This window comes from Cucurbita pepo, chromosome LG01, assembly GCF_002806865.2.
Source record: "Cucurbita pepo subsp. pepo cultivar mu-cu-16 chromosome LG01, ASM280686v2, whole genome shotgun sequence".
NCBI classification, from domain to species: Eukaryota; Viridiplantae; Streptophyta; class Magnoliopsida; order Cucurbitales; family Cucurbitaceae; genus Cucurbita; species Cucurbita pepo.
The window spans coordinates 4,286,697-4,308,580 of record NC_036638.1 but is presented as its reverse complement, the minus strand read 5'-3'; the positions used below and the strand labels follow the sequence as shown (position 1 = coordinate 4,308,580).

At 39.2% G+C, this 21,884-nt stretch overlaps 6 protein-coding genes across 9 annotated transcripts; 3 read left to right on the top strand and 3 right to left on the bottom strand.

Annotated features, from left to right (window-relative positions):
• Nucleotides 1-2,438: 2,438 nt before the first annotated feature.
• Nucleotides 2,439-6,288, top strand: LOC111790657 (cytochrome c oxidase assembly protein COX11, mitochondrial). Its single transcript, XM_023671686.1, has 9 exons — nt 2,439-2,824; nt 2,934-3,013; nt 3,324-3,475; nt 3,717-4,074; nt 4,156-4,208; nt 4,737-4,809; nt 5,389-5,493; nt 5,743-5,823; nt 5,895-6,288. Exons 2-9 carry the CDS (start codon nt 2,954-2,956, stop codon nt 5,994-5,996), a joined length of 984 nt encoding a protein of 327 aa, XP_023527454.1. The 5' UTR covers nt 2,439-2,824; nt 2,934-2,953; the 3' UTR covers nt 5,997-6,288.
• Nucleotides 6,289-6,443: 155 nt separating this feature from the next.
• On the bottom strand, nt 6,444-9,656 carry LOC111787314 (nitrate regulatory gene2 protein-like). The gene is made up of 5 exons (XM_023667368.1): nt 8,181-9,656; nt 8,004-8,090; nt 7,722-7,924; nt 7,320-7,543; nt 6,444-7,220 (listed from the first exon to the last, which is right to left on the bottom strand). The coding sequence occupies exons 1-5, from the start codon at nt 9,160-9,162 to the stop codon at nt 6,572-6,574; spliced, it is 2,145 nt and encodes a 714-aa protein (XP_023523136.1). The 5' UTR covers nt 9,163-9,656; the 3' UTR covers nt 6,444-6,571.
• Nucleotides 9,657-12,852: 3,196 nt separating this feature from the next.
• LOC111788823 (putative ETHYLENE INSENSITIVE 3-like 4 protein) lies at nt 12,853-14,665 on the top strand. The gene has a single exon (XM_023669358.1). The coding sequence runs from the start codon at nt 12,956-12,958 to the stop codon at nt 14,495-14,497; it is 1,542 nt and encodes a 513-aa protein (XP_023525126.1). The 5' UTR covers nt 12,853-12,955; the 3' UTR covers nt 14,498-14,665.
• A 177-nt stretch (nt 14,666-14,842) lies between these two features.
• On the bottom strand, nt 14,843-17,044 carry LOC111788842 (protein DOWNSTREAM OF FLC-like). 3 transcript variants are annotated; one of them, XM_023669410.1, is made up of 4 exons: nt 16,705-17,044; nt 15,632-15,711; nt 15,363-15,453; nt 14,843-15,274 (listed from the first exon to the last, which is right to left on the bottom strand). In XM_023669410.1, the coding sequence occupies exons 2-4, from the start codon at nt 15,632-15,634 to the stop codon at nt 14,943-14,945; spliced, it is 426 nt and encodes a 141-aa protein (XP_023525178.1). In that variant the 5' UTR covers nt 15,635-15,711; nt 16,705-17,044; the 3' UTR covers nt 14,843-14,942. The 3 variants fall into 3 exon arrangements, with proteins under 3 accessions (XP_023525178.1, XP_023525170.1, XP_023525161.1); XM_023669402.1 differs by having other exon boundaries at nt 15,363-15,711; XM_023669393.1 differs by lacking the exon at nt 15,632-15,711 and having other exon boundaries at nt 16,705-17,043.
• Nucleotides 17,045-17,160: 116 nt separating this feature from the next.
• On the bottom strand, nt 17,161-19,182 carry LOC111788834 (protein UPSTREAM OF FLC). Of its 2 annotated transcripts, XM_023669380.1 has the most exons (5): nt 18,923-19,182; nt 18,781-18,850; nt 18,591-18,703; nt 17,648-18,323; nt 17,161-17,557 (listed from the first exon to the last, which is right to left on the bottom strand). In XM_023669380.1, exons 1-5 carry the CDS (start codon nt 19,155-19,157, stop codon nt 17,398-17,400), a joined length of 1,254 nt encoding a protein of 417 aa, XP_023525148.1. In that variant the 5' UTR covers nt 19,158-19,182; the 3' UTR covers nt 17,161-17,397. The 2 variants fall into 2 exon arrangements, with proteins under 2 accessions (XP_023525148.1, XP_023525139.1); XM_023669371.1 differs by having other exon boundaries at nt 18,781-19,182.
• Nucleotides 19,183-21,476: 2,294 nt separating this feature from the next.
• On the top strand, nt 21,477-21,884 carry LOC111804380. Its single transcript, XM_023689163.1, has one exon. It carries the CDS (start codon nt 21,477-21,479, stop codon nt 21,882-21,884), a length of 408 nt encoding a protein of 135 aa, XP_023544931.1.

Sequence of the window (21,884 nt, the reverse complement as noted above, 5' to 3'; positions counted from 1 at the left end):
TTATATAGTTAGAATATTAGAAAAGAATAAGACAATATTAATTATTGACCTAAGTTTATTGAATTATGTATGAAAGTGAAATTAATTTGCAAAATAAATACTAATATTGTTTTTGCAAAAAATAAATTAAATGGATAATTTAATATTTTGATGTAATGAAATAATGAAAGCAGGAGAAATGAGTCTGGCAGGCATGAGGGTAAGCGTGAATTAGTTTATCCTATAACGAAATGGATGATATTAAATAGATAATATAAGATGGCCAACGAAGGAAGAAAGAAAAGCATATGCAATATAATTAAATAATAGAGTATGAAATTATATTTCAAATCTGAAAAATTAATTTTCAAAATGTTCAGCCACCAAACGCTGCGCTGCACTGCACATTCTCCATTTTCTAATATTTATTTATTTATAATGAATAAATAATAACTGATTGGTCGGCATATGATACACAATAGTTAGGTGGTTCTTGAATGGAAGAGCAAATAATACAATAATTGAAATATATTTATAAATGAACTGTTCATATTGGACACTGCCACGTGGGATCATTGACTTGGGTGATGACCAATGATTAGGAAAGAGAAAAAGATATTTGGTTTTAAATATTATTTTTCGGAGCTTACTTAATAATTAATTCATATACGAAGGATAATTACATGTTTAAGTCTAATTAAATTAAAATCATAATTTGTAATTTGATTACGTTTTATCATGCTACTAATAAGTTGTATGATTAAAAAATTAAAAAATCCTAATTTATTTTTTGGTGGTTAGATTTGAATTAGAAAAACAAATAAAATAAAATGGGGCATGAGCTTTGACAATTAATGGAGGTTGCACTTTATTAGGTGGATACTTTTTCTCTACTCTACAAATTTGTGTCCTTTGTGTCGAACATCTTAAATCATCATCACCCTCCTAATAAAATCCATTATTTCTCGTGCTTACTCCAACAATTTCGAGATCTTATTTGACAAAGTTCGCCATCATTTTTTTTCTTAGAAAAGACATGTTTTGTCTTCATATATTTATTTTGCATTATTGAATCACATTTTTAATTTAATAAATTGTCTGATAAGATTAAACTCTCGATGATGACAATTGTATTATCTATTTATGTTGGATATGAATTGACTTATTGCAATTTTCTGACTCATTAATTTAGAATACTTGATTCGGAAGTAACTGTTCCCTTTTCTTTCTTTTTCTTTGACAGTATCTCTGAGACACAATATAAAATAAGGATTGAGGCTACTAGTGTGCAAGCAAAGCGCTATTGGCAGATGTAGAGGAACTGTTATCACCCAACTCCTTAACCTAATTCGGCATTAGTTTTAGGCCGTATAAGAGTAGCGTGGAGGCTATTAAATGTAAAAAGGGAAATCTCTAAATCAAGAAGGGTAAAAATGAGATAAAAACGAACACAATAACGAAAGTGAATTTAAAAGTTAAGGCTAAGCATTTGGCTAATACTTAATAGAGAAGGGATAAAAAGAAAGAGTTGGAGTTTGGAAAAGAAAAGGGAGCCAAAATGAAAGGATCCTATGAGGCCTTAATTCATCGGCACCAACCAAGAAGAATATAGGGCCTTCTCTAATGATGACGATGTTGAGGAAACAAGCTTGTACACTTTAAAAGAGGCCTTGGGATTGTGCCCCTTTTCTCTTTTTGTGGCTTTTTACCTCTCAAATATGCCCATTTGTATGCTCGCTTTTGGGTGGATTTGACGACCTCTAAACTAGAAAGCATTTACTTGACAGGATTTCAATGAGTAGTGCTTGTTTTTTTAGCTACTTTGTCAAGTGGGTTTGGAATGATCGTGAAAGAAAAAGGGAAACAAAGTTATGTCTTCTATCAACTTTTTGTTGAAAAAGCTTAAGATAATGTTATATTAAATAAGAGTTCGGTAACGAATATGAGGATATGACTGATGGGTTGATACGAATGTTGTCCTACCATTTTCAATAAAGTAGACCAATAGTATTTTTTCTTAATAATCTATAATATTTTGCGGAAAGAGATCATGAACTAAGCTCCTCAATTTTAAAAGATTATAAGCCAATACAAATTGATGAATTTTTGTTTTAAATGAAATCAATTGGTCTCGCGTTTCATTAGTAGTCTCTCAATTTCTCCTTAGACGATGGTTGGAGTGAGTTTACATTTTCTTCCAATGATGACTTAGCATGCTAGATGAGAGGATCTAAAAATATAGCCGTATCAACCATCTCGTAGGATTCATTCCTAGAATGTCTCCGACAACTACTCTAATGTTTTTTAAAACAGTCTCCAACAGTTTTGGAACTAATAAGGTAAAGAACATTTTTTTTTTTTTTTTTTCGACTTAGCAAGCATCTTCCTCCCGGGCTGACTGCTACTACTTGTTGGGCTTAAATCCTTAAGGCCCACCTCCTCAAGAGAATTCAAAGCCTTCTCCGATTTGGACAGCGTTACTCGCGGCTGAGAAGAAGCCATGACACCCTTTCCTTGAGAACGAAATTCGTCGGACGTCGACGCCTGATTCAGCCTTTTTTCCGGGCTGATTGCCCTACCTGCCCATTCTCCATCGTTCCACCGGCACATGACTCACCGGAAAATCCACCCCTCCCGCGAATCACCCGCATTAGTCCCTTCTTCTCCCCAAATAGCTCACCCACACAAACTCGCTTACGTCTGAATAATCTCCAAATACCGAAGATTGGGAGGTAAATCCAGAATCTCGATCCAGAAATTATCACAGGGTCGAAGACGAATGGCACAATCGTGAAGCGCAAACCTCTCCCAAACTTTAATAACTTCTTCCGGGCTTGCCCATCAGGTAAGAGAATCGCAGCTAGATTGTAAGTTGGTTCTTAAGAGCTAGGCCTGAAATGAGTTTCTATTTTCATTTTTATTTTGGTTCTAAAGACTTTTTTGATCTAAAACAGCTTATAGATATACTGACTCAATGGCTGGTGGAGGAATGATCAGGCAGCTACTAAGGAGGAATCTTAAGACCCAATCTACAGTAAGAACTTACTTTGCCTCTTTTCTTTCTTTTTCCTATGAAGAATTAGTGTGTCAAATCAAGTAGCACAGCTTCAATGATCGAATTTGAATTTGAATCCGCCGAACACTTAGTTGTGAAATGTAGTAATGTCTAATGAGAGAAAATACAACTCATACCATTCTGTTATCACGTGTAGTTCATGTAGTGTAATGGCCCAAGAATGTTTCTTCAAGATTTTGCCTTTTCTAATATATTATAGATGAAATTTCCATCTTTCTTATCCCATATATCAAAGAATGATGGCATTTGATCTACTTGAATGATGCAGTCCTTTGGAACACTTGCTTTTATGGGAGGTGGTGCGTTAGAACATTTGAGCTTTGCGACAGTAGCATCCTGTCATGAGGCTGATCAAGGGTTGCGGTGTCCAAGCTACATCTGGTCTCGCAATGGTAATCTCCATCCACATGTTCATGCATCGTAAGTTTTTCCTGGGACTACGGTTTTCCATTGATGAAAGATACATTTCAATGTTCGATAATTATTTTGCTTTACTATCGGCTTCTAAACTTGGTGTAATCTGTGGAGTTTTCCTTCTCGCTATGATTGAATTTATTTGACATCTTCATAGTGTGTTTTTGGAAATCTCTAAGCTATCACATCTTGTGGACTAGTTACTGTTTTTGTTAGCATATGGTCACTGTACGCTTTTTGGATGCAGGTTGACATCCAATTTTCTTCAGCAATCAACTTATAATTTTAGCCAAAGTTGTAATGTTTATAAAAGTTCTGGCTTAGATATAAGGAGCTTGAATTTGGGACGTCGTTTCCATTCACAGTCATTTCACAAGTCTCATTGGCTTTCATCTCCTTCTACTCGTTATATTGGAAGGTGTTCTTCCATGTACAATATTCAACGCTGCTACTCTAAAGCTTCCATCGAACGGAAGTCCAAAAATATGCTTTTATACCTTGTAGCATTGGTTTTTGCTATGGTGGGATGCAGTTATGCGGCTGTTCCTCTTTATAGGAGGTTCTGCCAAGCTACTGGTTATGGAGGCACTGTTCAGCGCCGTGAGGTATCTTTCTTTAGTTTTCGACATTGTGTCAGATTACGCATTTCTCTGCTTTTCAATTGAGAAAGAATTTCCTTTATGTAGAGTGTTGAAGAAAAGATAGCTCGCCATGCTAAAGATGGAACAGTAACTACAAGGTTCGAATTCTCTTTAACATACTTTTGTTTTGAAGCAATGATCGAATTCGTTTTATTTTTCTGAAGTGTTTTATTCCTGCCTAGTGTAATTTTCCTTCTCAATCTTAGTGCAATTATTGCATTACTTTTGTTCTTTGTGACATCCGAGTAAATGAGCGGTACATGAATGAACTATGACCACATTTGAATGAGAGCAATTCTGAGGATAGAATGACTAAGAAAGGCTTAAAAGAATTTTAGTTCGTGCTTTAGATATTTCATGCTTTGTGATCTGATGGCACTCTGATGTCATTTTTCATTTCAACTGTAAAAAGTTCTGTTTCAATTTTGAAGAAAAAATATATATATTCTCTTATCCTACCTGGGAAAAGAGGCATTGGGATATTCATTAATAGTTCCTTTCATATAATTACCTTTCACTATTGTATAATGTTTTGGTAAAGGTTTAGTACTCGGTGGATTTTGAATATGGTTAATTAATACAATTTTAATTCATCTATTGACTGATAGTTTTTCATTTGTTACTAGGGATATTGTTGTGCAGTTTAATGCTGACGTAGCTGATGGAATGCCTTGGAAGTTTATCCCAACACAGAGAGAGGTGATTCTTTTTGTAGATGCATATATAAAACACACACACACGGACGTCTTAATCTTGACACGTCTGCTTACTGGCGTTGTAGCGTCATTCATATGGTGTCTCTATTTCCTTGAACACCCTTTGCATGAAACAAAACCTAGAACAGCCCAAGCTCAACACTAACAAATATTGTCTTCTTTGGGCTTTCCCTCTTGGGCTCCCCTCAAGATTTTTAAAACACGTCTACTAGGGAGAGTTTTCCACACCCTTATAAAGCATGCTTAGTTCCCCTCTCCAACCGATGTGGGATTTCACAATCCACCCCCCTTCCCTTCGGGGCTCAGTGGTGTGTGCCAGCGAGGACACTAGCCTGGGGGGGAGGAGGAGAACGAAACATTCCTTACAAGGGTGTGGAAAACTCACCCCAGTAGACGCGTTTTAAAACCGTGAGGCTGACGGCGATACGTAACGGGCCAAAACGAACAATATCTACTAGCGGGGGACTTGGGATGTCTCAAAACCAATAAGGCACAAATACGCACGCTCAGCAAGAAACAAGATTTCCATTAGAGTAGGAACTAACTTCATCTGCTGTCTTAGGTGAGGGTAAAACCTGGAGAAAGTGCACTTGCATTCTATACTGCTGAAAATAGAAGTTCAACTCCAATTACTGGTGTGTCTACATACAATGTTACACCTATGAAGGTAAAAACTAGCTTCCCAATATTGTATTGTATAAGCCACTGTTTTTATAAATTTAAACTACTGTACGCTATGAAATCCTTAATGTTGTACCATAGGTGCAACATTAGAGGAGTGTTCATATCATATCATGTATATCATGTATCTGTTTCCCTGCTTCTTAGGCTTTAGCTCTTAAGAAGATCAACCAATGGCCTTTTCTTTGTCTAAAACTCATCAAGATCATAAAGAATGAGACTTTTTGTTTTCCAGGCTGCAATCTACTTTAATAAAATACAATGCTTCTGCTTCGAGGAGCAGCGCCTCCTTCCTGGGGAGCAGATTGACATGCCTGTGAGTGTATGTTTCTTTCTTTCAGAGTTGGGTTTTAAGCAAACCATCTGATGCATGTTATGATTCTGCAGGTGTTCTTTTACATTGATCCTGAGTTTGAAACTGATCCAAAAATGGATGGCATCAACAATCTGATTTTATCCTACACTTTTTTCAAGGTCTCTGAAGAATAGCTGATGAACGGAGTCATTGGTTAATTTTTAGATAGAGAGGACAGTGTCAAGAGATCCATTTTCTTTTTTGTCATTGATAGAGAATAGTCGGAAGAAAAGTTTTCTTAATTATTTGAGATTTAGATTCAATCATATCCCATGAGATTATGGAAATAATAGAAATTTGTGTTTGAGGTCATTGGCCTTTTGGACATTCAAGATGAGGGTATCAATGTAACACCATATATAAACTTTATAAAATGTGCTAAAAAGTAATAAATGAATGGACACGTCGATGTACATTTGAGCATAATTCAATTAATACGGTTTACCTATGAGGCCCTCTGAGTGTTCATAACATAACTGATGAATGTTTTCTTTGCATAGATAGATATAAGAATCACATTTTGCGATGGTTCTCGATGATTCTAAATTGATTTCGATCCGAAAAAAGAGAACTAGAACAGGTTTCAAGAAATCAACAGGATTTCTGGAGGCAAATTAAAAATGAGCATCATCATGCAATCTCAGAGCCTCTGCAAATTCTTCAAAACTGTACAAAGATTCAATCTAAGACAAACTTGAGTTTTACATGGTTATAATTCTGAGCGTGGCCTATAATTCAAATAGGCTGTACGCGCAGCGTCGCTTTTTTGTCTAATATCTTCATACATTTTGAGCGAGGCCTCGGAAAATTTCGTTAGCCAATCGAGAACCTTTGTTAGGCTTGAATGTATGCAACTTAAGTTTGAAGATATGGTGTCGTTATTCTCCTCGTCTTTCCCTTCAGGTTCTTCCCCTTCAACAAGCTGCTTCTGTTTCCTCTGTAGTTCAGCTTGTTGAGATATTGAACACTGCAATTCTCCCAAGATGCCTCTGATGGCATCGCTAAGTTCATTAGATGGAAGGTCTTTGATTCCAGCAAACCAATCGCGACATAGGATGAAGATAGGTGGGGCAATGGCATGACGAGGAGAGAAAGGCCTTCTGCTCTTCGAGCGTTCCCGTGATATACAGTGTTGTAGCCAGCCATTCAAAGCACCAACATATGATGCAAGGCTGTTGATCCAATTGGCAAAACTTAAGCCGAACGATTCAATCTCTTGTTGAAGTTGGACTGTTATCTGCCTCTGCACGTCTGCTCGAGGCGTACCCATGGTAGCACTCTTCGAATGATATGCCAATGATATTGTTATGTACTGTGCATGATGGCATTCGAGCATGGCCTTCCACATCCTGATCAACCTGCGTCGAAACAGCAAATGCATAGCAACCAGCAGTGAGAAATGAGCAATATACGTGTCTTTTCGATTGTGACGAAGAAAAAACAATGATCCTTCTTACCCCTGAATTAGTTCAATGAGTTGTGGCTGCATCTCTTCATCCCTCATTTTCTCAATGCGTTTTGAAATCGAATCAACAGAATAGATAGCAACTCGTATTCGGGAGTGCAGATCCTTGACAACTGCCCTCGTTTTGTCGATGACTTGTGTACTGTAATCTTTTGCGAATAGGTATCTGAGTTGATCACATTTACGATCATACTCCTTCCGAATGGATTCGCTTGCCTAAAAGTAAGAGCGAAACAAACGAACAAACAAGCTTATTCAATGTGGTTACCAGGTAATTCAGTCCCATTTCCTAAAGCTTATTTCGAGATTTCGGCGACCGAAACAATCAGCTCAAGATATCATCTATATGAGGAACTCGATGTTATAATGCAACATGTCAGACGAAGTTACATACCTTGACTTCATCATAGAGTTTTCGCTCCCATGCGTAAAGCCGATCCAAGGTAGAGGAATGACTTCCAGAGATCATACAGAACTCTTCTACAAATTCGCTTGCACTGTCATCAGCGTCATCTTTTCCAGCAAGAGGATTTCTCGACGAAGATGACCGTGACGATGTTGACCGTTTCCATGTAATCACCTTCGTCTTATGAAGTTCTGCAAATATAATAGGACTTTGTTAAGAATCAACTACAGAAAAATGAATGAGGAAATGTCTTTCATCCAAAAAATTTACCATCAGAAAAGAGGGCAGGCTTTGCAGGACAACAAACGAGTCGTAAACGACGTAAAGGATCTAAGAAAGCAAGACCGGATACGTTTCCTGCAACAGTAACGACGCAACAATGAAAGTTAGAGAACAATTCAACCAACAGAAATCATATAACTCAGCAAATGAAGGTCATCAATGTACCATTTGCTTCAAGGTAGCCAACTCTGATTTTGTTGGCTTCAAGCATTCTAGAGATCTCCCTCCCAGATTCTGAAGCTCTCTGAAAGCGATGCTCAATCTCCTTAATGCTGGAAAGGAAGTCCTTAGCTCTATGAGTAATGAACTCTGAAGGATCTTCCTGTTCAGTACACAAACTCTTCTCCAACCTGATCGAGCCTCTCGAACCCGGTTGTTCGAGCAGAACTTTGCTTGACAAACTAGCTGAATTAAGCTCTTTGTCTTCCTGTCTTGCCATCTCCAAATTTTGTTCTTCAACAGCCCCATAGGGGCTCATATGGCCACCATTTTCACTACCATTTAGCTCAGTTTCTGGTTTTTCAGTTGCTTCCTGAAACTCATCTTTGGCATCAGCCATTTCTCCCTTGAATTGCTTCCACATTCTCTCATCCTCAAAGTTCACATCCATCCCCCCACCAGTCCCCATAAACCTGAAGCTCTCAATTTCATCATGGGTATCAAAGTAATCCCAAGAAGATCCTGATTCATGAGGTGGCGGTGGCGGACGTGGCAGCGGTGAAAATGGGGAAGCGACTGATTCTTCATAGGCATAACTATGGCTACTCGGCCGGACCTTTACGGTAAGAGGGGGATTGCTTCCGGCGACCATATAACTAATGGTGGCTATCGGCGGCGAAATGGGGCTTTCTTGCAATGGTGATTCCGAAACATCGGCGGTTTGCGACGGGCACGGCGATGGATAAGAGGAATGCGACGGCGTTTTGTCGAGTTCGGTGGCCGACGATGACATAGACGACTCGATAAGAACCTCAGCCTCGGCGTACCGTCGGAGAGAAACGCCAACGTTTTTTAGGGACTCAACGTAACAGACATGAGCAGCGGCTAGAGCGTACCTCGAATCGATGGCCTGTTTGATGAACCGTTTTCGCTCCTTACAAAGGCGTAGGGCTTCGTTGTTCTCAATTTTGGAGTTCGACCCACCCATTCTTCCCCAAAAATTTCAATGACCCAGTTCATGAAATCGAGGTTGAAGCCATGAAATTTCGATTACCAGAACACCCACTTGGGAAATCAATGGCTTCCCACCTTGATTTTGAGAACAAACTCCCCAGCATCGAGCATCGAGATGAATCGATTTCAAGAAAAAGACCAAAAAAAAAAGCGAAAACCCTCGAGAAAACAGAGCAACCCCTGTTCAACAAACAACGCAATAACGCCCACGAAATCAAGAACACACACCAGAGAAAGCGTGTTGGCAAAGAAAGGACAAGACCCAGAAAAGGGAATGGGCGTGAGAAGGCGAAGCTCACTTCACATTACATACAGAGTAAAAGAGAAAACAGAGGATTAGCTTGTTTTGAAGTACGAAACATAGCGAAGCCAGAAAGAGCAGCGACTGTCGGAACTCACAAAATAAAACCCATCAACGGAAAACTCGAAGAAAACGAAATAAAAAACATCAAAACAAAACAAGGCTGAGATGACTGTTGGATGATGGAAGTCCCACATCGACTAATTTAGGGAATGATCATGGGTTTATAAGTGAGGAATACTATCTCCATTGGAATAAGGCCTTTTGGGGAAGCCCAAAGCAAAGCCATGAGAGCTTATGCTCAAAGTGGACAATATCATACCATTGTGGAGAGTCGTGTTCGTCTAACATGGTATCAGAGCCATGCCCTAAACTTAGTCGTGCCAATAGATTGGTAAATCCTCAAATCCTCAAATATCGAACAAAGAACTCCTAAAGAAAAGGAGCCAAGCCAAGCCCCTCCTCGAAGGCAGTCAAAAAATGACTAAGACTCCAAAGGAGTCGAGCCTCGATTAAGGGGAGGCGCACTTTGTTCGAGGGGAGGTGTTGGATGATGGAAGTCCCACATCGACTAATTTAGGGAATGATCATGGGTTTATAAGTGAGGAATACTATCTCCATTGGAATGAGGCCTTTTGGGGAAGCCCAAAGCAAAGCCATGAGAGCTTATGCTCAAAGTGGACAATATCATACCATTGTGGAGAGTCGTGTTCGTCTAACAATGACCAGTCATCAACGAGCCTCTGAAACGAAGATCTTTGCAGAGACGAAGGGAAAGGCAGTAATGATGAAGAAAAATGGAGATCAAGAACCTAAGAATGGAAGAACGCAAGAAAAAAAAATTCATGATAGTCTAGTGGGAATCTCCTGTAATCACCATAGCAAGAAAACACCTCGAAAAATGTGTAGATTACACCAAAAATTCAAAAGGAAAAGGAAAAACACAAAGGAAATTATAGAACATACATACTTCAGTATTCAATTAAACAATTATAATGAGCATTCCTTTTCACGGGTACGACAAAAAAAATCAGATTTTAGAAATTAAAAACAAAAGCAAAGCAAAAACCTTTCACATTACAGTTTATATATGCACAAGCAACAAGGAAAATTAGTGTCAGAAAAGAGAGAATAGTTGCATTCATTGGCAAAGGTGAGTAGATGACGGAATTACCCTTGATTTTCAAAAGAGAAAGTGTAACGGCTCCTTAAAGTCCGGTTTTTATGGAAATTGCGCTTTGTTCTCTGCAACTTTTGCCAGCTAACCTCGCCATTTTCACAGTGATGGAGCTCTGCACTGCTGCTGTTAGTGGAATGAGAGAGAAGAAAGGAGATGGAAGCTTTTTTTTTTTTTTTCCTCCTTTCTTGAAGAGAGGTGATTGAATTTTGAATATTCCTTTTCCGCTTTATTATTATTTTTTATATGAAAAAGTTATTTTCTTTTTAAAGGTTCAAAGATAATTTATTAATAATGGAATTGAGATTTGAGTCTGGAAATTTAGTATAAGGTGAGTTATGGCACCGAATCTTTGGTACATCATGGCTACTTACTTAGTGACATGGAAAGGAATGTTGTTTACTTTTTTCATTGTTATAAAGATTTGTGTCAATTTTTTTTGGGTACATTTTTCTTCTTTCCAAAGGATAATCATCTTTATTTATTTTTTTATTTTTATGTTTAGTTATAAATTAGTTCTTACATTTAATAATTCTATAGATGTTTTAATTTTAATTGTTGTGTCTAATAGATATTTAATTTTAGGGTTATGTGGATTAAAAAAATTAATTTTATGTTTAATAGATCGTTATCCAAAATTGAAAATTTTATTAGATATCTAAAAAGTTTAGAAATCTATTAAAATTGAAAGATTATAAATTTATGAGATACTTTTCTTATAGTTTTGGGACGAGGCTTGTAATTGAACCTAAGATTTATTGATACTTTGTTTTCCTTGTAAAACTTAATGTTAAGTTTGTGTATTTTGATTGAATTAATAAGGTGTGACATATGATAAAATAGGAACTCTGTGAATGAAAGGAAATGAGAGAGATTTTGGGAATAGGTTAACTAAAAAATGTTTATATAACAACAAAATGCATTTTCTTTTTCAATGGTTCAATCTTAAATTTGAAATAATTATGTATTAAGTAATCTCTTGAGAATTTTCCTAGAATGCACGTGAGTTAAGACAAGACATATTAGAATGATTTGTGTTGGTCTGTGAAGATTTCCTTGACTCTTAAAAGTAAAAAGTACGTAACTAGAATATGTCACAAAAAAATGTTGAGATCATCAGATGCTAGAAACAAAACATGCTGGAATGACTTATATTGATATGTTTCACTTTTAAGAAATAATGAATAAATAATATGACCATGTCGCAGTAGATGCAAACAGTGAGTTGGCTACTTCTTCCAACCGCCTTTGTGGCCGGAGTGAGTTGCTTGACATGTCCAAGTAGGGAGCTTCTTTGGGCCATATTAGATCTCTACGGCTTTTGCAAGCATGGATTGCTACAGCATTTGAGTTTTTTTGTGTAACCCCAAAGCCACCCACTCCTCAAAGGACACTTGTGATTTTTGGAAGTTTATGTCATTACCCGCACCATGCTTACAATTTTTTATAAACCAGGATATGATATATATTTTAAGACAAATAAGAAGTACGATCCCATCGTCTTAGGAGACGTCGAGACCATCAAATGTTTAATTAGATTCTAGATTGTTGTTTGAATGTTGACACATTCACATTACTCTTAGGGTTTCTTTCAAACTTCCTTTACCTCCGAGTATGCAGGAGCAGTTTGTTTACTCTACTTCACACGGGGAGGACAAGACTCAACCTCACTTGCTATTATCTTTGGGCTGCTAATGTCAACTGCGCAGTGTTACGTTATTGAGAGTAAATTTGTGTAACAGTCTAAACTTATCTTTAGTAGATATCGTCCTCTCTAGATTTCTTTTTTGAAAACGGCAAGTTTCCACACCCTTTTATTTCCTCTTCAAATCAACTTAGGATCTCACCATTCACTTTCCTCCCAAAGTCAATGTTCTCGTCAGCATTGGTTCATCTCCTCGATTGATACAAGGTTTTATAATAAGATGAGTGTAAGTTTATAGTAATGGTTTGAGTTCCAAAAATGGAAGTTGGGTGATCCAATGTAATAAATGCGGTGCAGAGGAAGTGAAAGATCTGGGAAACAGTGAAAGATCGCAGGATGCAGAATCTTAACAAGTGTCCGACATGCAAGCCTTACAGCTCTCTGTTTCTTAATCTCTAAGCTCTCTCTCTCTCAAAAACGTCCGAAGTCAACCTTAACTCCTCGTTAATGGCAATCGTGTCGCAACCCACAAACCACCGCCATTACCCCAACAATCTTTGCATTATATATAATCATTCTCATACAAATTGACCCAATTCATTGTATCTGAAAGTAGATTAAAACCCCCCCTTTTACGCAGACAGATGATGGTGGAGTTCCATGGAGAAATCCCAGAAGACTCTCACGATGGAGACGAAGAACAGGAAGAGGAAATTAGCTACGATGATCTTAAGAAACGAATGTGGAAAGACAGACAGAGGTTGAAGAAGATGAAGGAGAATCGTGATCATGAAGAGTTTGAATGGGCGGCCAGAGAAGAAGCTTCTCGCCGGAAGAAAATGTCCAGAGCTCAAGATTCGATTCTCAAGTACATGGATAAGATAATGGAGTCTTGTAAGGCACAAGGGTTTGTTTATGGGATCGTGCCGGAAAAGGGTAAACCGATCACCGGCTCTTCCGAGAGCCTCCGTGAGTGGTGGCAGGACAAGGTTCGGTTCGAACAGGATGCTCCACTGAACATCGCGAATTTCCTTCCGAGAGTGATCGAAGAAGCGGGGCTCGATCCCAAATCGTTTCTGCACCTACTCCAAGAATTGCAGGACACGACTTTAGGGTCGATTCTGTCGGCTCTGATGCAGCACTGTATTCCGCCGCAGAGGAAATTCCCGTTGGACAAGGGTCTGGCGCCGCCGTGGTGGCCGACGGGGAAGGAGCTTTGGTGGGGCGAACAAGGCGTCGCCGGTGGGCAGGGCGTTCCACCATATAAAAAGCCTCATGATCTCAAGAAGTCCTGGAAAATCAGTGTCCTTGCGGCGGTGATTAAACACATGTCTCTTGATCTGGACAACATGAGGAAATTGGTTCGACAATCGAAGAATTTACAGGCGAAAATGACGGCGAAAGAGACGATTACTTGGACTAAAGTCGTGAATCAAGAAGAAGCTCTCTTGCAATTGACCAAAAACAGCCTCAAAATAACATCCGACGAAGAAGATCAAGAACAACACGACCAAAACAGAGGACACGAAAACAGGGCAGAACAAGGCACCGGCGGGATTATTACGAAACGGAAGTGCGAATTCGAACGAGAAGCCACAGCTAATTCAGCGGTGTATGCTTGCCAGAACGAATGGTGCCCACAGAGCGAGGCGCCAAAGGGGTTCGCCGACAAGAACACGAGAACAGAGCACGAGACGCAGTGCGTTTACAGAGCCGACGGCATGGGTCAATTTTCTAACGAGCAGTCGATCGACACGCATTTGATGAGCGTGGTGGAGTGGATGAACTGGGAGCTGTCGAGGGCAGAGCCGAGCAGCAGCGAGTCGAGGATCGACGACGGCGGATATGGGTCGGGTAGCAGCACAGTGGATGGCAGTGGGTATTGGAAGGGCAGCATCGGAGAGGTAGGGGTGGATGGGTCGGGTAGCAGCACGGTGGAGGATTATGGCAGTGGGTATTGGAAGGGCGGGATTGGAGAGGCAACGGTGGATGGGTCGGGTAGCAGCACGGTGGATGATTATGGGAGTGGGTTTTGGAAGGGCGGCATCGGAGAGGCAGCAGTGGACGAGGCGTTTGAGATGCATAGAGAGAGTATGGATTTGAATGCGAGTCCGGCGGACGATTTGCAATGCCAACAAGATGCAACTTCGATTTGGGATTTGAGATATGAATGGAGTGAAGAATAAAAGAATTAGGGTTGAATTTTGACAGATTTTGAGTGCCTGAATAATTGGGCTGTCTTTTTGTCTTGGTCTCAATTCAGCCCTATAAACAAGTCTTGAATGCTTATGCCTAAAATTATTTCAATTAATTTGTAGGAGTTCATCAAAGATTCAGATAATTTGTTTCCAGCATAAGAGGAGAATATGTATGCTACAATCAAATGACAATGCTCTGTCGAAAGAGGAGAATATGTTTTTGAAATACATACTATTGCTTTCAATGAAATGCCAATCAACAAGCGGTTAAAGAACATCATCCATTGTCCAAGGCAATGAAAAACAACATGAACTAAACAACATCCAATCAACTAAATCAAAAGTCCAAATTATAACGATTTTTATTTTTCAGATTTCTATTTCTCTATCATATTTTGTAGATCGACACCAGACAGAAACGGTAACAGATGTCTTACAATGACTCGTCGTAGTCGAGATATTGTTTGAGGAGGGAGGGGCAGAGAGCGAGAGGGCGTTGAGTAAAGAAGCCCATGGCATTGGCATAGCGAACATTGTTGGTGAGGCCGTTGTTGTTGGTGAGGATGACGGTGGCGCTGTTTCGGCCGAGGTCGGGCTGGTTGCAGGTGGGATGAGGGCTGCTCACAAGAACCATCTTGCAGCTCTCATCCTTGTGATCGTAAGAGACAGGAATGGTGTATTTTCCTTCAGAATTGGTGATGGCTTTTTTGCTGAACTTCAACACCCATTTGGCTCTGTCTCTGCATTCAAGTCTCACTATTGCACCTGTTTCATTTGATTTCAGCCTTTTAAACCAACTAAGAATCACTAACAGCTTCTATTTAATAGTAAGGATTGGATGAATTATACAAACCAGAGATGGGAGTGGAGGCGTTGGTCTCGAAGCCACAGCGACAAGTGTCACAGTAGACGCAGCCATTGACGATGAATGGCTTCTGCAGAGGCTGCGCAGAGGCCGCCACCACAAAACAAACGCCAATCAATATCCAAACAAGATTAGCAGCGGCCATAAGTGTAAATAATAACAAAGAAGATGAAGAAAGTGAGGAGGAGAGATTTAAGAGGGTCCATTTGTTTGGTGATATTTAAAAGGCAATGGAGGGACTTGGATTTGTGTGGAACCATAAATGCTGCAACGTGCTTTCCCCCTTCACTTCCGCAGCCACCACTTGTTTGTTTGATTTATTAGCTACGTTTCCATTCTGTTCTCCATAATTTATAAATTTTGTAAGAACTGAGTTTTAAGAAGAGAAGAAATGTGTAGGTTGTGAGTGCATGTGAAACAGCTAAATAAAAGAGCTAAAAAAATGGCATTGGAATTAGCAGATCCAAATGCAGGGATAGTCGGAGGTTGACTTTAATATCCATTCCACCTTTGCTTTTAAATCAAGGTAGGAGATGCCGGATCTTGTCTTCCATTTCCAGATTCCTCCTCTACCCATCAACCCTCATATCCAACATGTTTTAGAGGGATGCTGAATGTAACAAAAGTGATTTTAACAATGATTTTAACGCTCGTATCAGAATTATCTCGCTTCTAGAGATTTGATTTCACTACGTTGAGGATGGTTGTAAGGAGTTCTACATTGATTAATTAAGAAGATCGTGAATTTATAAGTAAGGATTACTATCTCCATTCATATAAGATCACTTAGGTTCGATCCTCCACCTCTTGACAACCTTTTGTCCGACTTAAAATCTCTCTTTTTTTTTTTTTTTTTACAGATGACACCATTTTCTTCTTGGAAGAACAGCTTATAGGAGAGGCATGCAATCAAAGAAGTCTGTAAAAGACAAGGAGAAAGCGAGGGGTCAGACAATGAACACAGCCAAGTCGGTGTCCATGGTGAGTCGGAATGTTTAAAGAAGTGAAGAACAGAGCATGGAAGGTGACAGGCTTAGGGTATTCCAGGATACACAGAGCAAGATTCATTGGAGAAGCTGGATGCGTCCTAGTTTGAGCAAACAAAAGGGGTTATGGGATTTAGAAATTTCGAAGTTTTCATCCACGCTATGCTTCATTGTCCTATGTGAAAAGTGAGAGGCTCAAGTAGGTACCTATTTGTCTCCAGCTCAAGTAGCCTCCCAATCCCAATACGAAAGAAAGATATCATTAGCATGTGGAAAGCTTTAAGATCTGAATTAATCCCAACCCAACAGCTTCCAATTTGACTAAAACAGTAATCTTTACTGACCTTAGATTTCATTTTTGCAGATCTTTCGAGGACACAACCTGCCACTTGATGTTGGAGTGTAAGTTTTCTAACAAGCTTTGGTTTCATTGCTTCCCTTCTGATGGGATGTTCTTTTGCTTTCGGTAAGGGTAGCTGGTCCTCGCTCAATTACTGGAACAGCATCAGGAAATCACTTTCCAAATACAACTTTGATGGTTCCCTTACCATTCTTCAGAATCTTTGGCTTATTGTTCGAAATTGACATTGTGGGATCTCATGTCGGTTTGAAGAGAGAAACGAAGTATTCCTTATAAGGGTGTGGAAACCTTCCATCGCAAACGCGTTTTAAAATCGTGAAATGAAGGCGATACATAGTGGACAATGAAGGCTATACATAGGCGGGTTGGATCACTCTGTTTAGTCTCTTCTCCAATCTCATCTCTGTATGTTTGTTCCCCAACATATCTCTTGTTTGAATGGAGAAAATAAGTGAATTTATAATGAGCTAATCAAATCAATCACCCTGAAGATGACTCTAGCCCCTAATGTTGAAAATGTGAGTGCTTGTTCATACAGCTCCAAAAAAGTAAGCTAATACAAAATTTGCAAGAAACAACCAAGTGTTTGGCAACCATATTTGGACAAAGCAATAGGCCTCTGTTTTGTGGGATCAAGAGAGACACAAAATTGAAGCAGTGGGGAAGTGAGTGAGCTTCAAGGCTTCTTGGGGGGTTGCTTTGATGAGGCTAAGGCTAAGGCCGAGGCAGCTGATATCATGCGAGGAATGCACCTTCCTTTCATCCCACCCTCATCTTCCTCCCTCCTTGTCTCTTCATTTTCATCTCTTTTTTCTCCCAACTCTCCTCTTTTGCTCCTGAATAAAATGTCATATAACTAACAACTCAATTCCAAAATTATGGGGACATGTTTCTAAATGCTAACCAAAAAAACATGTTTTTCTTACTTTTCTTCGTTATAGGAGCTGGATTTCTTGAGAACAGGTTCAACGACATGTCGATCTTCTCTAATGGACTCCACAATCGACCCACTGAAATACTCCTTCTCCTCTGTCTGCAACTTCCCAAACCTCGGATTCTCCGACATATACTTTATCATCTCCTCTTCTCCGATCCGCTTTCCAGCCATTTTACACACAACCCCTCTCCCAAGGCTCTCGGTTCTTCTCCCCATCTCCTTCCCCGCTTCACTAGAACCCTCCCCAGGTTTCTCCTTCGAACCGGCCGACCCACCGCAAGAAATGAACTGCATCAGGACCGAGTTCCTACTCGGCGCCGTCCCGAGTTCGTCCTCGTAAGTGAACCGTTTCGAAGTGGAGAGGCGGGATGAGTCAAAGGGAGTTGACTCGGTGGGGGACTGAGTTGGACCGGGGAGTTCTTCGGTGGAGACGCCGCGAGAGCACCGGGAGTGAGGGGTAGTGGAAGTCGTGGTGTAAATGGGTTTGTCCACGTCTTCGTTTTCGTAGTCTTCCACTTCGTCGTAGTCTAAATCGGAATACGGTTGGTCGTCGAGTTCTTTGAGTGAACTCGGAGCGAGTTGCTGTTTCCTAGTTTTGACCCGGAGGTTCGGTTCCTGAACCGGTCGCCTGTCGTTGCTGCCCGTGTGAATTTCCTGCAATTTTTCTGTACCAAAATAATTATAAATTAATTATTTTCTAATCATTAATACGGTCCTACAAACTTTGTAGGGTCAAATTTTTATCATCATATTAAAAATAATATATTATTTTCATATTTGTAAACACATTGAATGGAATTTGAATTTTAAAATACATTTTGAGTACCATATAGATAAATGAATAATTTGGTATTAGGTAATATAAAATTAGTGTGAAAATGGAGAATAAAATAAATTAAATTAAAATAAAAAGCCAAAAAGGAGTCTCGTACCAGAACAGAAGTCAACAAGTTCGGAGGCCTTGAGCACGTACTCGGCTCCTTCGGCGGGATATACAATGTCATTTTCCGACAAGTCGTTCCACACATATCCAGTTTTATAGTTCCTAAGGAAGCAAAAAATGAGGCATAGCGAACGACATGTCGTATTGCAAAACAGAGGAACTTTTTGTTTTCTGTTTACCTCTTACAGGACCAGGAATAGAGAGAGCGCATGGCCTTGCCTCTGAGAAGGGTGAGCCGATCCATAACATCTGTCGTCACGAAATAAAAAGAGATTTCAAGAGATCGGAAACGACATGTCGTTTGGAATGAATGCTGCATACCTTTGAGTCGAAGGGGTTGGTTGGGGAAGAGGCTGATTTCGAGGAAATGGGGCTGTTCCAGACGCCCATTTCTGGAGAGATAGTAAAAGACTTGGACTTTTTTCATGGGAGGTGGCGCAGCCGTCGTCGTCGTCGTCGTCGTCGTCGCCTTGGCTCTGTCTGGACTGGTGCTGCGGCGACGGTGCCGGCAGTGCTCTCTCTCTCCTCCGCCTGTTGCTCTGCATCTCTCCTCCATTGAGCTTCTCTCTTGCTCATCTTCCTTGTTGTAGAGTAGTAGAGTGCTTTTATGAGAGAGAGAGAGAGAGAGAGAGAGAGAGAGAGAGAGAGAAGGTTGGGGTGGGGGGTGATTTGGTATTGAGGTAAATTGGAAGGACTAGAGGGTAAATGGGTGGGGGGAGAAATTGAGTTTTGTGAAGAAGGGAGGAGCTCGGATCCCCAAGAATGGGGGAAAGAAGTTACTGGAGAATAATTTTTTTAATCTAAGTTTAAGGCTCATTCATTATTATTAGTGATCTTTTTCTTTTTTTTTTGTTTTGTTTGTGTGACTTTAATATAATTAAAATATTTGAGAAAAAGCGTTCTTAAATGCAACCCGATTGTAGCAAGTAGTTTGGGAAAAAAAGAGTATAAATTATGGAGCAATAATTTACTCAATCATTTTCCATCATTAAATAACATAAATGAGAAACTTTTAAAACTTATATTAAAAAGAAGAAAGGATATAGTTTGAAGAGGTTAATTAGAAAAATGAAGTGAATTATTAATTAAGGAGGAGGGTGGGATTAGGGTGTTTAGGGTAAAGAGCGTTGGGGTGTGGTTGCTTTCTACAAAATTTACTGCCTTTTCTGTTGCTCTGATGAGGCTATTGCTCTACGCCAGCTTTTTAAACTCTATCAATCTTCTCGCTCTTCACTCTATTTTTTTTATTTATTCTCTCTCATCTTTTTTTTTTTTTTTAAATAAAAAAAAAAAACAAGAAGAAGAAATTAAAGATTTGGTTTTATATAATAATGGTTAAATTAGAGTGTGATTTTAGAGTTGACATTTTATTTTAGTTGTGGTTAGAGTTTTGAGGCTTAATGAATGAGAGTTATAGAAGGAAAAATGTTTGAATTTAGGGGTTAAAAGGGGGGGCACTGTGGGCGCTGCGCTGCACTGGCCAACGCACATCCTTTTCGAAGCATGCACAGAACATAACTGTGTGATACCAAAAACAGATGTCCTCCCTGCCAAACCAACTAAACGTTTAAGTCAAACACACTTCCACCCTTTTCTTTTCTTTTTTTGTTTTGTTTTCCTAAATTGCACATTAGTCCTTCAACATTTAAGTTTTTATTTACTTCATCCTTCTACTTTTTATAAACTAACTTGTGTTCAAAATGTACTTGAATTTAAAAAATCTGTACCTTATTATTTTTTTATACAAAGCTTATAGAATAATTTAACCTTAAATTTTAAAAAATGTGGTAATTTTAGCTCTTCCTATCATGGGCTATTTGTTGTTTATATATTAAATAATTTTTAAAATTTTTGGAAGAACACGTCATAGAAAGTAGAAATTAGAAATTAGAAATTAGAAATTTAGATATGGCCAAAAGTGTTGGAAATTGGTGAAGGTTAATTTCACGCGCTTTTATCTAAGAAAATCCAAGAAATAATGTTTTATTCGACGAGTGAAGACACCCCACGTGCCCTTGTCCCTCAACCTTCCTGGAAACCCTTGATTTTCCAAACCAATGCCAATGCGTTTCGACTTCCGACTTGCGCCGACGTCGTTTTCGTACGTGGCAAACTCTTAACCTTTCTAATTCTCCCCACGTNTCCCCCCCCCCCCCCCCTGTTTTCTCTTTCCTCTATCCTGTTTTTTCCCACGTGTCGTATTTATTCAATTATCTATTTGTTTTTATTAAATTATAAATTTATTCGAATTTCATTTTTACAATATAATTAAACGTTCAAATTAGTCCCTATAAAGATTTCATCAAAATATACTTAAATTTTTGTGTTTCTATTTTTTTGAGTTTATTGTTAATTTGTATAATCAAAACTTGGGAAGTATGACTCAGGAGGATGCTTCGAACCAAACGCAGTTCGTAGACCGCACGGTCTTCACCCCACCCTTTACTTTTCAACCAAACCCACTTTACTCTTTTTTTTTCTTTTTTTTTTTTTAAATTTAAAATTCATAGATTATATTTGTTAATAACATTTTTATTTATGACTATTTTATACCCACAACTAATACTCAATTAATTTGCTCACTGATTAAATAAATATATATGTATCTTAGAAATCGTGCATTAATAAGATAAAATAATTATAAAAAATTAGAGTACTATTTTAGAGTCAAGAAAACATTTAATTTAAAAAAAAATGGAAAAAGAAGACCGACATTAAAAATAATAAAGCATATATTTAAAGTTATTTTAACCAATTCACACGACAGAGTCTCTGTTTTTCTCCTTTTATATCACAAAAAACTTCACGACCAAACAAACAGAGACATAAACAAAAATCGTAGAGAGAGAGAGAGAGAGAGAGAGAGTGAAGATCGATGGGGAAATCGGAATCGGCGAAAGATTGCAAGAGGCACCCAAATCACAGACTCCTGCCCGGAATTTGCCCTTCTTGTCTCCGAGAAAGTCTTCAACGCTTCAATAACCAATCTTCAATCTATTCCGATTCTGTTTCCACCTTCTCTTCTTCTTCCTCTTCCTTTCCTCACTCCTCCGAGTTTTTCTTCTCCGGCGACTCTCCACGGCGGACACGCCACCATCACAAGAGGAACGCCTCCGAGATGGTCATGAGGTCGAGGGCGGCGGATTTGTTTGGGGATAAGGTGAAGATGGGCGGCGAGGGAGGGAAAAAGAAAGGTGGGTTTTGGTCGAGATTGATGGGTGGGCGGAAGGCGTTTCATTTCCATTCCCAACCCAAAGTTTGTTGTAGGGAAATTATGGGTTAG